Source organism: Pogona vitticeps, chromosome 6, assembly GCF_051106095.1.
Source record: "Pogona vitticeps strain Pit_001003342236 chromosome 6, PviZW2.1, whole genome shotgun sequence".
Classification (NCBI taxonomy): domain Eukaryota; kingdom Metazoa; phylum Chordata; class Lepidosauria; order Squamata; family Agamidae; genus Pogona; species Pogona vitticeps.
The window spans coordinates 33,060,068-33,074,504 of record NC_135788.1 but is presented as its reverse complement, the minus strand read 5'-3'; the positions used below and the strand labels follow the sequence as shown (position 1 = coordinate 33,074,504).

The following is a 14,437-nucleotide window of genomic DNA, read 5'->3' as shown; positions in this document are numbered from 1 at the left end:
TCACTTGGTGGAAGACTTTCTAATCAGCACATAGCTTTGCAGTCACTACAGTCTGAAGCCGCAAGAGAATATTCCAGTGGATGAAGTAGTAAATATGGCCTTTAGCTGACTCTCTAGGGCAGTCTCTTTCTCTCAAGAGAGTGGAGTGTAGACCACTCCCTGAAGGGCCTCCATTAAGGGATGTCAACGGTCATGGCTTTAGTCAGATGGGGGAAAATGCCATGCATCCAGCTCTGATAGTTGTTCAAGCTTGTATTTACTAGCATGTTAATGAGGAATATAGTAGTTTATACTAATCTTTAGCACCATATTATTTCCCATCAGTACTAGGCCATTTGACTTCTGCCTCATACTATCATCATTCCCCTTTCTTCCTGAGTGGCAAGTGGTGATGGCAAGAAGTAGATTTATAACAATCACTTAAATGAGTTCATGTAGCATCAGCCATAGGTTACAATAACAGTACTTGCCACCACACTTCCAGTAAAAGGACATTTCTTTTAATTATCCTGTTTTTATTTCTTCTTCTTATTTTTTGAAAAGGGAAATCTGGATCACTGCAACATTATGGAAATGAGGCAGTGCGTGATAAAGGCCTCTTTTAGAAACAGAAATATAAAAGTGAAACAAAAGTGTACAAGATAAAAATAAACCCAAATTATAATAAAGCTGGAGAAACTTCATTGCAACTTAAAATTCAGAAGCTAATGTGTAGCTGCTGTGATGTAATTCATCCACATTTCTTTAGAACACCAAAAGCATGTCAGCTTATCAAAGGAGAAGTACCTTAATGAGCTGGTCACTATTATGTGATTGTGTAACAGTGAGTCAGGAGATAAAGCTATTCATCCAGTTCTGAGGAAATTGTGTAATATCATGAATCTTTTGTTAACAAGGGAAATTCCAACTGCCTTGCAACAAATCAGCCACACTACTCCAATGAATCGACTCAGTGAGGAATATATGTCCTGGCTGATGAGAAAGATGTAAGTAATGCAATAGGCTCCTTTCAGTATGTAATGTTCTGAGCCCTGGCTTTTCACTTTTATCATACTCTTCAATTCCATTGATAAAACATGGCAGAAAATCCACAGAAGGATGGTATAGATCAGTAAGAATGCAATTGGAATATGATTTTGTTCACACAGCCAGAATCACTCATATACCAAAATGACTGTAGAATCACTGTGGTCAAACAAATTGGATACAGAATATCATTTAGCATCTATGGACACCGGTGTTATTCACCTCTGAAATCCATGTCCCTACCAATGGGAGCAGAGCAATCCTCCACCACCACATTTCAAACAAATCATTTTTTTTCCTGTCAGCTTTTTTCCTGTCACCCTTACATGGTGACTGAAAATGCAAGAGTGTGGATGACCTTGGTCTTGGTTTCCAGTGACACATCCCTACACTTCATGATCTTTTCTAGTTCCTTCAATGCAGCCCTTCCAAATCTTAGTCTTCTTCTGATTTCTTGGCTGCAGTCTCCATTTGTTTTGATAACTGAACTAGGATCTACTCCAATTTCTTCACTGTCAACATCAACGTTGAATATTTTCTCTGTAGTCATGTTTTTGGTCTTCTTGATGTTCACCTGCAGTCCTGCTTTGGCACTTTCTTCTTTTTTTTTTTCAGTCGTTTAGTCGTGTCCGACTCTTCGTGACCCCATGGACCAGAGCACGCCAGGCCCTCCTATCTTCCACCGCCTCCCGGAGTTGTGTCAAATTCATGTTGGTTGCTTCGATGACACTGTCCAACCATCTCATCCTCGGTCGTCCCCTTCTCCTCTTCTTTTAACTTCCACTAAAAATCATTTCAAGTCATTGCTGCTTTCTGCCCATAAAATGGTGCCATCTGCAAAATAATTAATTAAAATATTTCTACCCTGCCTTTCTCCTTATTTCATTAATAGTTTACTTACATAATTAAAAGACAGCATTTAAAGCTAACAACAGCGAATATACAATTATTTTAAAAGATCAAACAAATACCATACTAAAAACAGTAAGCAAAAGTAACACCAAAACACATTCAAAGGAGCCAGGTACAACAATCTATTTAAAAACCCTATTCAGGTAGCCAGTCACTTAGGGAAAGTTTGCTTGAAGAGAAAGGTCTTTGCTCACTTCTGGAAAGACAACAAAGATGGAGCCAACCTGGCCTCCTTGGGAAGGAGTTCCAAAGTCTGGAAGCAGCAACAAAGAAGGTCCTCTCCCGTGTATCCATCAAATGCACCTGTGAAGGTAGTGGGATCAAGAGAAAGGCCTCTCATGTTTACCTGATGGCAGGTTCATGAAGGGAGACACAGTCCTTGAGATAACTTGGGCCAAAGCTGTTTCAGGCATTATAAATCAGAGCAAGAGATGGGCATGAATCGTACCACAGACTATAAAAAATCATGAACTGGGCTCATTTGTAGTTTGATTCATGCAAGCTGTTTTGCTGATAAGAAACGAAGTTCGAAACCTTTTTCTGCTCAGTGCTTCATTTTGCTTCAGCAAAACGGATGCCAGCCCACCCCCTTCCTGCTGCTCTCATTACCTCCCTAGCTAGTCCTGCCACCTCCTCCTCTACTACTGACTTCAGAGACAGTGGACTGGCTTCCCTTCCAGGAAATGGCCTGTTATCTCTGTGCATGCACCCGCATACCAGTAGACAGTCATACACATGCACAGAGACAGACAGCCCAGCTCCTGGAAAGGACCCCAGCATGCTGTCTTTGAAGATGGTGGTAAAGGAGGAGGAGGAGGCAGTGGTCGGGGCAACAAAACTAGGTAGCAAAGTGATGGGGACAGTGGGAAGGGTGCAGATGAGTGGCAGAGGGGGTGAAGGTGGTAGGTTCCTCTCACCTCAGGCATGAACCAGAAAACTGAACTGTGAACTGGTTTGTTTTTCTGGGGGTTCAGGGGTGGCTGGTGGTTTGTCACAAACCACAAACCATCACAAACCCCTGGTTATCTGGTTCATGCCCATCTCTAGTTAGAACCAGCACTTTGAATTTTGCTTGGGAGAGGATTGGCAGCCAACGGAACTGCTTTAACTGGGGGGTTATGTGATCTCTGTGACCAGGCCCAGTTAGCAATCTGGTGCTGCGTTGTGGACCCACTGACGTTTCCTGACACTTTCCAGAAGATGTACTAAGGGATATCTTAAATTACTTATGTTTCTTCCAGCGATTTTCACTCCTGCATCTGAATCTACTCTTGCTTTCCATATAATATATTCTGTGTACAGATCTAATACCTTTGCTTATAGGAAACCATTCTGCCTCTCCATCTTCTGTCCTAACAGTAGCTTCTTGTCCACAATACATGTTCTGCACCAGGACTATCAAGTGCTAAGAAACACCAGTTTCCTTCAGAACAACCCATAGTTTTCTGTGATCCACACAGTAAAAGGCTTTGCTGCAGTCTACATAGCATAGACCAGTGATGGCGAACCTATAGCATGCGTGCCACAGCTGGCACACAGAACCCTCTCTGTGGGCACACAAGCCATAAGTCGGTGGATCCGGTAGCGGGCCAGTCAAGCTATAGGTAGTGGCGGGGTTGGGCACGATTGGAGGCAGATCTGGAGTGGGGTCTGGAGTCACCTCTGTGACAAGGAGTTCTGCTTCTGCCGCCACTTCTGCTTCCGCCCACCACCCACTTTTGTTCTGTTTTTTCAGTTTGGGCACTCGGGCTCAAGAAAGTTTGCCATCACTGGCATAGACTGATCTTCTATTGAAAATCTTTAAATATTAGTGACCTCCAAAATATCCTGTTCATATTCAGTCTTCACTTTTCCCTGCTGTATTCAACATTTCCAAAGCGTTATTGTCTTCCTTAGAGTCTCTTGTCTTCTCATGATGTACCCAAAGCATGATAACCTCAGTGTAGTCTTTTTGCTCCCGGAGAGAGACCAATTTTGATTTTATATAGCACTTGCTTATTAGTCTTTCTGCTAGTCCATGGGATCTTTCTTCCAAGATCACATTTCAAATTAATTGGTCTTTCCCCCAAATTTCTTCACTGTCTAGCTTTTACCTCTATAGGTATCAATTAGGAATTCCATAGTAAAGATGATCTTGGTCTTAGTCTCCAATGTCATGTCTTTATTCTTAAGGATCTTTTAAAATTCCTTTATAGCTGCCTTTCAAAGTTTCTGTCGTCTTCTGATTTCTTGGTTGTGGTCTCCATTTGGATTGATGATTCAACTAAAGTACAGAAATACCATACTCTATTTCCTATCCCAATTCTTGCCAGCAGGCAGCATTCCATGATTCCTATTGGTAGTTTCTGGGATGTCCCCTCCTTTTCCCCAAAGTTTTTTTTAATTTTAAAGATTGAATTATCAGCAAGCCTGCTTAAATGTTCCTTCCTTCCTTCCTTCCTTCCTTCCTTCCTTCCTCCCTCCCTCCCTCCCTCTCTCTCTCTCTCTCTCTCTGGTGCATGTGTGATATACAAATAGTGGCACTCACCTTGAACATTCATAAAGGAAATATTCTCTTTTGCACACAGGTTCTTTCAAGACATTATTATATTTTGACTTCATTGCAAAGTTCTCAAACTATATTCCAGATAATACCACAAAAAGGTAAGTTCTTGGGAATGTGCGGAGATTATGTTGAGCAAACAACTGGAACCATGAAATGAAAAATAACAACAGAAGTGAAATAGTAAGCTTTACAGAGATTTAGCTGTTCCCATTGCAATTTCACCACCGATTTGCAATAAAACCCCAAAGCAGAAGAATAAAGACTTAAGGATTTGCTTGTATTCTCCTGGGCAATGGAAACCAAAATTAGTTTTCTTGTAAATTGGACTTTGAAAAAGGAAAGGTTGCATAAGTAAAACTTGGTCTCAAAGTACAGTTTTTATGGAACTGAAGCAGTAGAGCATTGAGATGGGCAGCCAGGAAATCAAAGTTTGTGAGAAAATGGCTGTTCTCTCTTTGAGGAATATGTAGAATATGTAACAGCAAGTTTGGATGTGATTTTGTTATTTAATATTTAATAACAGTGTTATACAAAGTACAGTGGTGATTCAACTTACAAACTTAATTGGTTCCGGAACTCTGATTGTAACTTGAAATGGTAGTAACTCGAAGCACCATTTCCCATACGAATGCACTGAAATGCAATTAATCCGTTCCAGACAAAGGAAAAAAAATCACCATAAATAAATAAAATCATTGCAAGACCAATCGGAAATGCAATTAATCCATTCCAGCCGAAAGGGGGGGAGGGAGAAAAGCAAGCAAAGCATGCAAGACCCATCGGAAATACAAAAAAAAGCAAAGCAAAAAGCAAGCGAAGCGTGCAACACCCATCGTGAATGCAAAAAAAGCAAAGCAGAAAGCAAGCAAAGCGTGTAAGACCCATTGGAAATGCAAAAAACAAAACAAAACAAAAAAAGCAAAGCCAGAGAAGGAAGGAAAAAGCAAGGAAACCCTCCTGGACCTATCAGAAATGGGGGGAAAACCCAAAAAGCAAACAACCAAGACCCATCGGGAATGGGGAAAACCCCCCAAAAAGCAAAAACCCAAGCCCCATTGGAAATGAGGGGGAACCCCAAAAGCAAATAATCCCCCCAAACCCATCGGAAATGGGGGAAAAATACCAACAAACCAACCCCCCAATACCCATCACAGCACAGAAACATAACCCCCCAGCCCAAAACCACACTGCAAAACCCACCCAGAACAGTTTTTAAAAAGTAGAAAGCAGCACCTTACCTTACCAGGCAGTCCAAAGCCTCCTCTGATTGCACTTACTTTAACCGTTGGGGCGAAAGAGCTACAAAGAAGCAGCCTCTTCGCCTACCAATGGTTAGCAATTTGAATTCCCCTGCCTTTTTTCCCTGCCCTTTTCTGTTCGTAACTGGAAGCTCCAGCTGCAAGTTGAAGCAAAATTTTGCGGCTGGAACTGGTCGTAACTCAAAATGGTCGTAAGTTGGGACGTTCGTAAGTCGAGGTACTACTGTACATAGACTCCCAATTCATTTCCAGACTCAATTCTCTTTAATTCTTAAAGCATTAATGAGTATGGGAAGTGAATGAAATGCAACAGTGAGGGGAAATCTTAGTGACCTCCAGATTTCTTTGACTTCACTCATAGAGGTCCCAGGCAGCAGAGGGATTATGGGATGTAATTCAAAATATCTGGAGAGCAGAAGCTCTTCCTGCCTTGAAATAAAGCAAAGCAAAGCAAAGTATGCGGCTTATATACCGACCCATAGCACTTCAAGTGCTCTCTGGGTGGATTACAAGTTAATTGTGCAGGCTACACATTGCCCTAATATCCTGTTTCTCTGAAAATAAGACCTAACCTGAAAATAAGCCCTAGTATGATTTTTCAGGATGCTTGTAATATAAGCCCTACCCCAAAAAATAAGCCCTAGTTAAGTGAAAGCCCATCCTCCACCACTGTACAGCAACCAGAAGATGACATGACTGTATCAGAATGAATGTAGATAGTTGTATATGAAAAAAAAATCCCCTGAAAATAAGCCCTAATGTGTTTTTGGAGCAAAAATTAATATAAGTTCCTATCGTATTTTCTGGGAAACACGGTAGGGGCAACAAGATTGTAACATTCCTTGATAGCGGGATTTAATATCTCACTGGAAGGCAAATCTAAACACTTTTTGATCTGCTCAAAGTACACAATGTAAAGCTGTGCTAAAGTAGCACATGCCATGAGTGTGAATGATGCTACCAAACCATTATGTAGCTTTCTTGTTTCCTGGAAAAATTCCTGCAGACTCTGTTGGTCTTGGATGATATTATTTCATCCAATGTCTGTTATTAGCCATATTTAAAGATTCTTTTAGGCATGCTGAACAAAACACATAGGTTTTTGGTATGCACCTTCCACAGGGTCTTAACAATGTGACACAATTGAATTATAGAAGGACAAAGTCTTAAAATGAGCATCTACAGGCCAAAGTAAAACAAATGAAATCTTTAAAGCCAAACAGGATTGGTAAAAATGTGAACTAACCACAACAATTAGCAGGTGAAAATGCATATATGACTCTGTTTGAAGCAGCTGTGCACAAAACATTGGTCGACCTAGTCTAAACCAGTGTATGCAAGCAATCTAATGCTTCTCCATTGATCTCAAAGAAGAGATTTTGCATCCAACCCTTTCAATAAATTCAAACAAAGCAAAGGTTGGCTCGCCAGATGTTTCTGAATACCCTTTTATTCTTAGTATAGTCAATGACAAGGACCTCTGGGTGTTCAACATCAGGAAGGCTACTAGTTACCCGCTCCTGAATTCAGAGGAGACCTTTGTTCAAATAAGAAACTATGGGGTCATGTACAGGTCCTCCAATTCAGTTTGGAAGTCAATCCAGGCATCAGAGTGAATCTTAATTCATTCTGGAACAGTGTGTGCTCCAGCCCATTCCCTGTGTGTGTGGTAGCTCTCTTCTGATTTGTAAAATCTTCCACTGACTTGCATTGAAGAAACAAAATGGAGATAACTTTTTTTCCGTTTTGAATTAATGTACATGAAATCTGAAGACATGATAAAGGCAGGAATAAGTCTGCCGAATTTCAAAGAGTCATTTTCTTCAGCAGTTTGCTTATCAGGCACTTTTAAATTTTGTTCCCCCTGCCCTCTATGCCAGGAGCACTTTAGGCTTCATCTAATTCAATTTGTACTCCAGATCTGCATCAGTTCAACAGACTATGGAACTCAATCTTTCACTTTTGTTCTCATTACCATTCCAGTTCAAGAGAGATGGAAACCTCATGGACAGAGATGGAAACCTCAGTTTTAGAAATGCTCTTAGAAAGCACATTCTGGTGATGAGCAAGAATAAATATGAATGAGTCGGGGGGGAAAGAGAGAGAGAATATTCAATTTTAAAACACTATATGCCAGTAATTAATACTTCGGTGATTTATTTTAGCTATTTAGAATAAAGAAGAAAGAGTACAAAATTCAGAAACCTCTAAATAGTGATGTCACAAAAGGAAGCCTAGAGGGCTGAAGTGGGACCACAGAGCAGCAAAAATACACAATCACTGCTCTATACAGCCACGTAGATTTATTTATTTATTTACTGAAATTTAAAGAGATTCTGTCACATAAAACTGAGATCACATGTTTTTCTCAAGAAGTGAATCTGAATCTTTGCTCTTCTGGTTGCTCTGAGCTCCAGTACAACCCCTGGAAGCCACACCTAAAGATTTCTAAAAGTTTTTTTTAAAAGCCTTTTCTTTGTACGTATAAAAATCATATTGATTCAGTTCATGTCAATGGCGATATGCATGAAAATTATAATATCATGGGACTGACGACGCCCTCTGTAGTGAAAGCTGTTTTATTTGTTAAGGAAAACTTTTAAAAATAGTAAACTGAATGAGATAGACATTCACATTAGTATAACAAAGTTCCATTAATGGATTAGAGATTTTTTGTTTAAATGTTTGACACTCCATTCAATAATTTTGCATTAAATTAACATCCAGTTACAGTTACTAAAACTTTCATAGAAAAATAAACTATTTCACAATGTAGTCAAATGACAAATTAATAAATAACCCAAAATTTAAAAGAGTTAGTCATGGACACTACAAAAATACTTTTTAAATAAAATATGTAATACGTTTCAATGGTAGTTATGGCAGTGATTTCAAAGTGTTTAAGATTATAACAAAGAATGGGAAATTACATTTATACTCTGAGATCTTCTCTTTCCTAGTCTATATATTAAACACTGAAACTATAAAACCAAAGCTCTCACATATTTGCTTTTATAAAAAAGGATGTCACACATGAAATATGACAAATAATAACTGCAAAATATACATTTCAGATTAGACCTTTTCTTTTGTTCAAATCATATAATAATATCTATGTGTGAAACAGTTCATGGCAACATAAACAGAAAGAAAAAAAATCTTATATTTTTATGGAGAAATTACAGATGTCAGGATGCTGCTATTGACATTTAACTTATTTGGTACCTTCATTCAAGATTATGTAAAATGGGGGTGAGAGAGAAAGAAATTTAATAAAAATTCAAAACAGCTAGGTTGATTCTGGAAATTACATTGTGGGGTTGTTGGAGTTTTTTTAAAGAATAATAGACAATCCTAAAAGTGCTACAATTGTGCAGTTTGAGCATTTTATTCTCAGTGGAGCACATTTCCAAAAAATCTAAAAATTAAATAATTTTTCTATCAGAATTCAAAAGGTCCACAGGATCACAGTGCACAGTTCCAGATGTGCAAGTTGCACCTATTTACTCCAATGCTACAGGAATCTCCCTGAATGGGATGCATGTGCACATAATTTCCAACAACACAGTCAAATGATAACTCAAGTGCCATTCATTCATAGACATTAACAGTGCAATCCTTTATAGGACTACCGAGAAGTTTGCTCTGTCGAGTTCAACTCGCAGGCAACTCTGCTTATGTTAGGTTTTTGGTTGAGACAGAGTGCTTAATTTGATGACATTTCAGTAACAAAATATTACCAGGATTGCAGAATGTATATAGATATTTAACTATTTAAATATATGTATATATATTTATTTAATATATGTATATATATTTAAATATATATAGAAACTAGTCAAACTAAGTTCAGTTCTTTAAGGGAACAGAATCCCAGGAACAATAGAACACATTAGAAACCCCCTAATTTGTTATTTGAAGAAATGACTCCAATCTTTGCAGATATTCAATTGCAGATCCTCCCCTACAAAAAGACCTGCAGCCCTCCATTTCTCCAACAACAGAAAGTAGGAGGAAGATAATAATTAAGGCTATGGCACAGGGGAGGAAGGGAGACTAAGAATCCACAGGATCCAAAGCCCTTCCGAGTATCATCTATATGCCTAAAATATTTAGGGTCTAAACTGATCTCTCCACCATTCTTCTCAGTGGGAGAAAAATGGGATGCTCTGCTATCAAATGAAGGAATAAAAGGAAAACACAGTTCATGCCAAGTTCTGCTGTATGACACAGGTCTGAAATGACTCTGGGTCATGTTGACCTTGGAGTGCTCTGATTTAATTACAGGGTTGCTCTGCTAATGTATTTAATATATGGAATAATAGATGGCACAGAATTTATTCCTAAGTAACTATAAACCCCTACACAAATCCACTTTTTAAAAAATCCAGTAGTGGTTAAACCATTGTTTATTCCAGTATTTTAAAAAGAAATTTTAGAAAGACCTCGAAGCAACAATTTCAGAACAGTTGGTATGCATAAAAAACAGTCATCAACATGTGCTTTGGATGCAATCATGCTTGCAGCTTTATCTGGTGCTCTTTTAAGTACACCACAGTTAGTGTTATCACCTAACTTGCTACTTCATACAGAGCAGTGGTTCTTCAGGATATGAGCATCTCTAGGGAGGGGTACATAATTGCCAGGAGGAAGAAGCTCTCCCCCAGACCCATGCCAGCTCCTGAACATTTGTAGTCCAAGATAATTGCAGGTCAAGCCCAGAGAAATCAGTAGGGATTGCTTCAGAGAAAAGATGGTTTGAACTGCAGCTTTAACATCTTTTTGAAAACACATTCATTCAGCCTCCTCCAAAATTAGTGCAATACAGATAATTGAGGCTTAAATCGCCAATTCTAGGAGTGATGGTAGTAATTTACTGATGGTACTTTTTTCTGCAGGACTTTAAATTGGCAGTTTCTTCTCTCCAGGGGCACCTAAGCCATATCCTCACAGCCCATCCTCTCACCTGCTTGCTCCCAGTGCTCAGGACAGGACAAAGAATTGACAACTGATTTGTCACTGATATGTACTAACTACATTTAAACACAGTTTGAGAATGCCTGCCACAAACTAAACCTGTGTTAGCTATCTCTAAAGTGAGACCAGTGCTTTTTTTTTCATACCAGTTTAGATTAACATTCTATGCCACAAATAAAAAAAAATGCCTTTACATTAAAGTGCTACAATGCAGAGTGGTGTTGTGAACTGATCTGAAGTCCACTTAAGCCAGAACAAATTTAAACCAATCTGATCCTACCGACCTCAAATGGAACTGAATTGACTCCCAATCAAAACATCTCTGTATTCAGCTAATTGGTAATGTCATTCTGTTAATCAGTAGTTAATGCACATTTGTTTTCCAAGATGGAGCAGCTCTACTTGAATCCATGTTGTTGTGCAACTAGACTTCCAGGTCAGTTTTTCATTACAGTGTTCAAAACTAGAAACATCCAAAGTTTTCAGGCAAAGTCTTTAAATAAACTACTTGACCGCGAACACAAAAACACTGAAGCAAACAGTCTTCAGGAGTTGCATCTAAAAGTTTCATTTCCTTGGAACTTGCTGGTGTTGATATTTATGTCTTCAGGCTTGTCTCGCCTGTAAGTTACTGTTTTTGTACAAACAGTAGGCAAGAATGTATTATCCTTGAAGGAGAAAATAACAAGTTGTCACTGAATCTCTCAAATAGCTAGCATTTTATGTTCAGCAAGATCATTCATGATCTGCTTACCTTTTTCTTCGCAGATATTCTGTAATCAGCTGATGATTTAATTTTGTTATTGTTCCACTGTAGAATTATCTGCCGGATTATAAGCACAATGAGCAAACCAATCAGAAATGTAACTATAAAGATGATGGAAAATATCCTGAAGTGGCTTGGATCATCAGAGATGCATTCTGTAACAGGAAAATTATATGTAAAATTTCTCCAAAAGAGCCATGCAGTAAATGAAACACACAAACAAAACTGTAGTATGATACGCAAGAATTTGTCATTACTATCCTGTTTATACAAAATATCTTACTTTTCAAAAGTAATATCTAAAGCAAGGGCGATAAGGAAGGTCTGCAGTTAAAATCCTGGTATCCAAGATGCTTTAGTATGTAAAAACACACCAGCTGAGACCAAATACATGCTTTGCTAATCTCCTCTTTCACAGCCAAAATTCTGGGCACACCAGGGACTTTGCCGAGGTCAAAGAAAAGATCATCCCCTCCCTCTAAACATACTATAGCTGGCTAGATATGTCAGTACAGTGGGGTCTTGACTTGAGAAATTAATCCGTATTGGAAGGCGGTTCTCAAGTCAAAAAGTCTGTAAGTCAAGTCTCCATTGACCTACAGGGCATTGAAAACCGATTAATCCTGTAACAGGCCGTTTTTGTTCCATTTTGTTTTTTTTCTGGTCTGTAAGTCAAATCTCAGTCTGCAAGTCAAACCTAAATTTTGCGGCCAGAGAAGTCTGTAACTCAAAAAGTCTGTAAGTCAAGCCGTCTGTAAGTCAAGGGTCCACTGTAAATTAAAGGACCTGGCTATGGAGTCAAGGAGCAGGATTTTGATTCTCACTGCATCTCTCAGAAAAAAAAGCCAGCCGGTGTAGCTTTGCGCTAGCTGTAACCTTTCTAGAGCGCCACCAGAAGAAGGAACTAGCACAAACTACTTCTGAATGTTCCATATCTAAGGAACCCTGGCAAGTGGAATCAACCTGATGGCACACTATTATTTAAACATTCAGTACTCTCCAGCCAATACATTTACAGCTGTATCCGAGATCACACTAATGGTTCCTATATAACCCTCAAACTATGCTGATAATTCCAAAAGTTTCAATTCATCAATCTCTCTGGAAGTAAGTCTATATAAGATTTAAAATTTTTCCTGTGCATTTCAGATAGATTGGGTATCCACTATGGATGGGTATGAGCTGAACAATGAACCAGAAAAACTGATGAACTGGGCTGGTTCATGGTTTGGTTCATGACCCAATTTCGGGATCCTGTTTTGCTGAAAGTGCCAAACCTTTGACCTCTCGGTGCACACATATCCGTCCGCCCCCTTCCCATTGCTCTCGTCGCCTCCCTACCTGGTCCTGCAGCCTCCTCCTCTGATGCTGCCTCTGCCACTTTGGCCAGAAACGGTGGGCCAGCTTCCCTTCCAGGAACTAGGCCTGCTCCCTCTATGCATGTGCCCGACCCCCTACTGATCATTATAAAACCTGAAGAAGCCTAGCACTTTTTTATCCCTTTATTCCCTCTCCATTTCATACATACACATTTCACACACTTAAGCACAATCAAATCCTCCAGAAGCAACAACCCTTTTTGTTTTTCCTTGTAGCTCAAGGGAGAATGTTAAGAGGTACGAAAAAACATAACAGTTTTAGCTGTTCTAACTTTGTAATGCAAATCATTGGGAGATTTGGATTTCTGAATTTCAACTATTGGGGTCTGAATTGGATCTGAATTTGTCTAAACAAATCTGGACCAAACCCCAATTGGATCCTGAACCAAATCATGGGACCTTTGCATTGCCCTAACATTAAGCATTATTGTAACATGTTAGTGGTGTATCAAGGGGAAGAATGGCAGAAGTTGAAAGGCTATATCCTAAATGCACCATTTGACTACACTTGTGACATCTTATATAAGAAACGACACATCAAGAAAACCAACAGGAGAAGATAAAAAAAGTTTCATGCAGAAGAAGTCCCAGGTCTCTTAGTAATGTAGGCAGGCCTTTTTAAAAAACCTACCTGAAGATTGTTCAACATAGTGCACTCTGTAAGCACATGAGGTTTTGCACTGGTCAAGTGTCATCTGAGACGAATTGGAGTGACAGGGTGCACAATTCCTGCAAAGCAAAATGAAATGGAATGAATCCTTCAGTGTATCTTTTTTGCTGCACGGCTCTACAATGGGAACCAAATTCAGCATTTTCTTTTACTCCTATAAGCAACAAGAAGAGCAAGGACAACAGCACCCAAGGTTGCTTCAAACAAGAGATGTCAAGATGCCAAAATTAAGCTACAGGATAGTACAAGCTAGTGGTGGGTAATTTCCAGAAGACTGGGGTCACACAAACCCATCCCTGGAAAATGGCGGGAACCTGCTCTGTGACTTCTCCTTTTTTTTCCCTCTCACAAAAATTGAGGGTTTTTAAACTCAAAAGTCATTCTGTATCGTACAGTGGCCAGAACTACATTTTAGTAAGAATCCATACCCTGCTTTTAACTATAATTCCCATCTGGCCCAATCAGCATGGTCAAAGGTGAAATAGCAGTTGCGGTCCAGATTTTTGGAGGGCAGTAGGCTGGGATAGACTCTCTTACATTTACTTATTTATTTAAAATATTGTTATCATGCCTTTCTCCCTAAAGGAAAACAAGGCAGCTTACAGCAATGAAAAGACAATGTTTACAAGCTAAAAATGGTGAGTATATAAATATTTAAAAAGTATTAAACGTATAAAAGTATTAATAATAGTCAATAAAATTAATGCTAAAAATACATTTAAAAACAATAGAGCACAACAAATCAATTCTAAAAACAAAAACAAAAAACACCTCTCAGGCTGCCAGTCACGAAAGGAAAAGCCCACCTGCAGAAAAACGACTTTGCCCATTTGCAGAAGGACAGCAAAAATGGGGCCAGCCTAGTGGGAGGGAGTTCCAGAGTCTGGGAGCAGCAACAGAGAA

General features: G+C 39.2%; 1 protein-coding gene across 4 annotated transcripts in view; it reads right to left on the bottom strand.

Annotated features, from left to right (window-relative positions):
* Positions 1-8,305: 8,305 nt before the first annotated feature.
* Positions 8,306-14,437, bottom strand: part of ITGB8 (integrin subunit beta 8) — a 64,678-nt gene continuing 58,546 nt past the window's right edge. For 3 of the 4 annotated variants that reach the window (XM_020781277.3, XM_020781285.3, XM_078377186.1), the window contains 3 exons: positions 13,496-13,593; positions 11,474-11,640; positions 8,306-11,387 (listed from right to left, as the gene is read on the bottom strand). In XM_020781277.3, coding sequence (XP_020636936.3) covers positions 11,265-11,387; positions 11,474-11,640; positions 13,496-13,593 — 388 coding nt within the window. In that variant the 3' untranslated portion in view covers positions 8,306-11,264. The remainder of the gene's footprint in view (positions 11,388-11,473; positions 11,641-13,495; positions 13,594-14,437) is intronic. The other variant, XM_020781293.3, reaches the window with a different exon arrangement.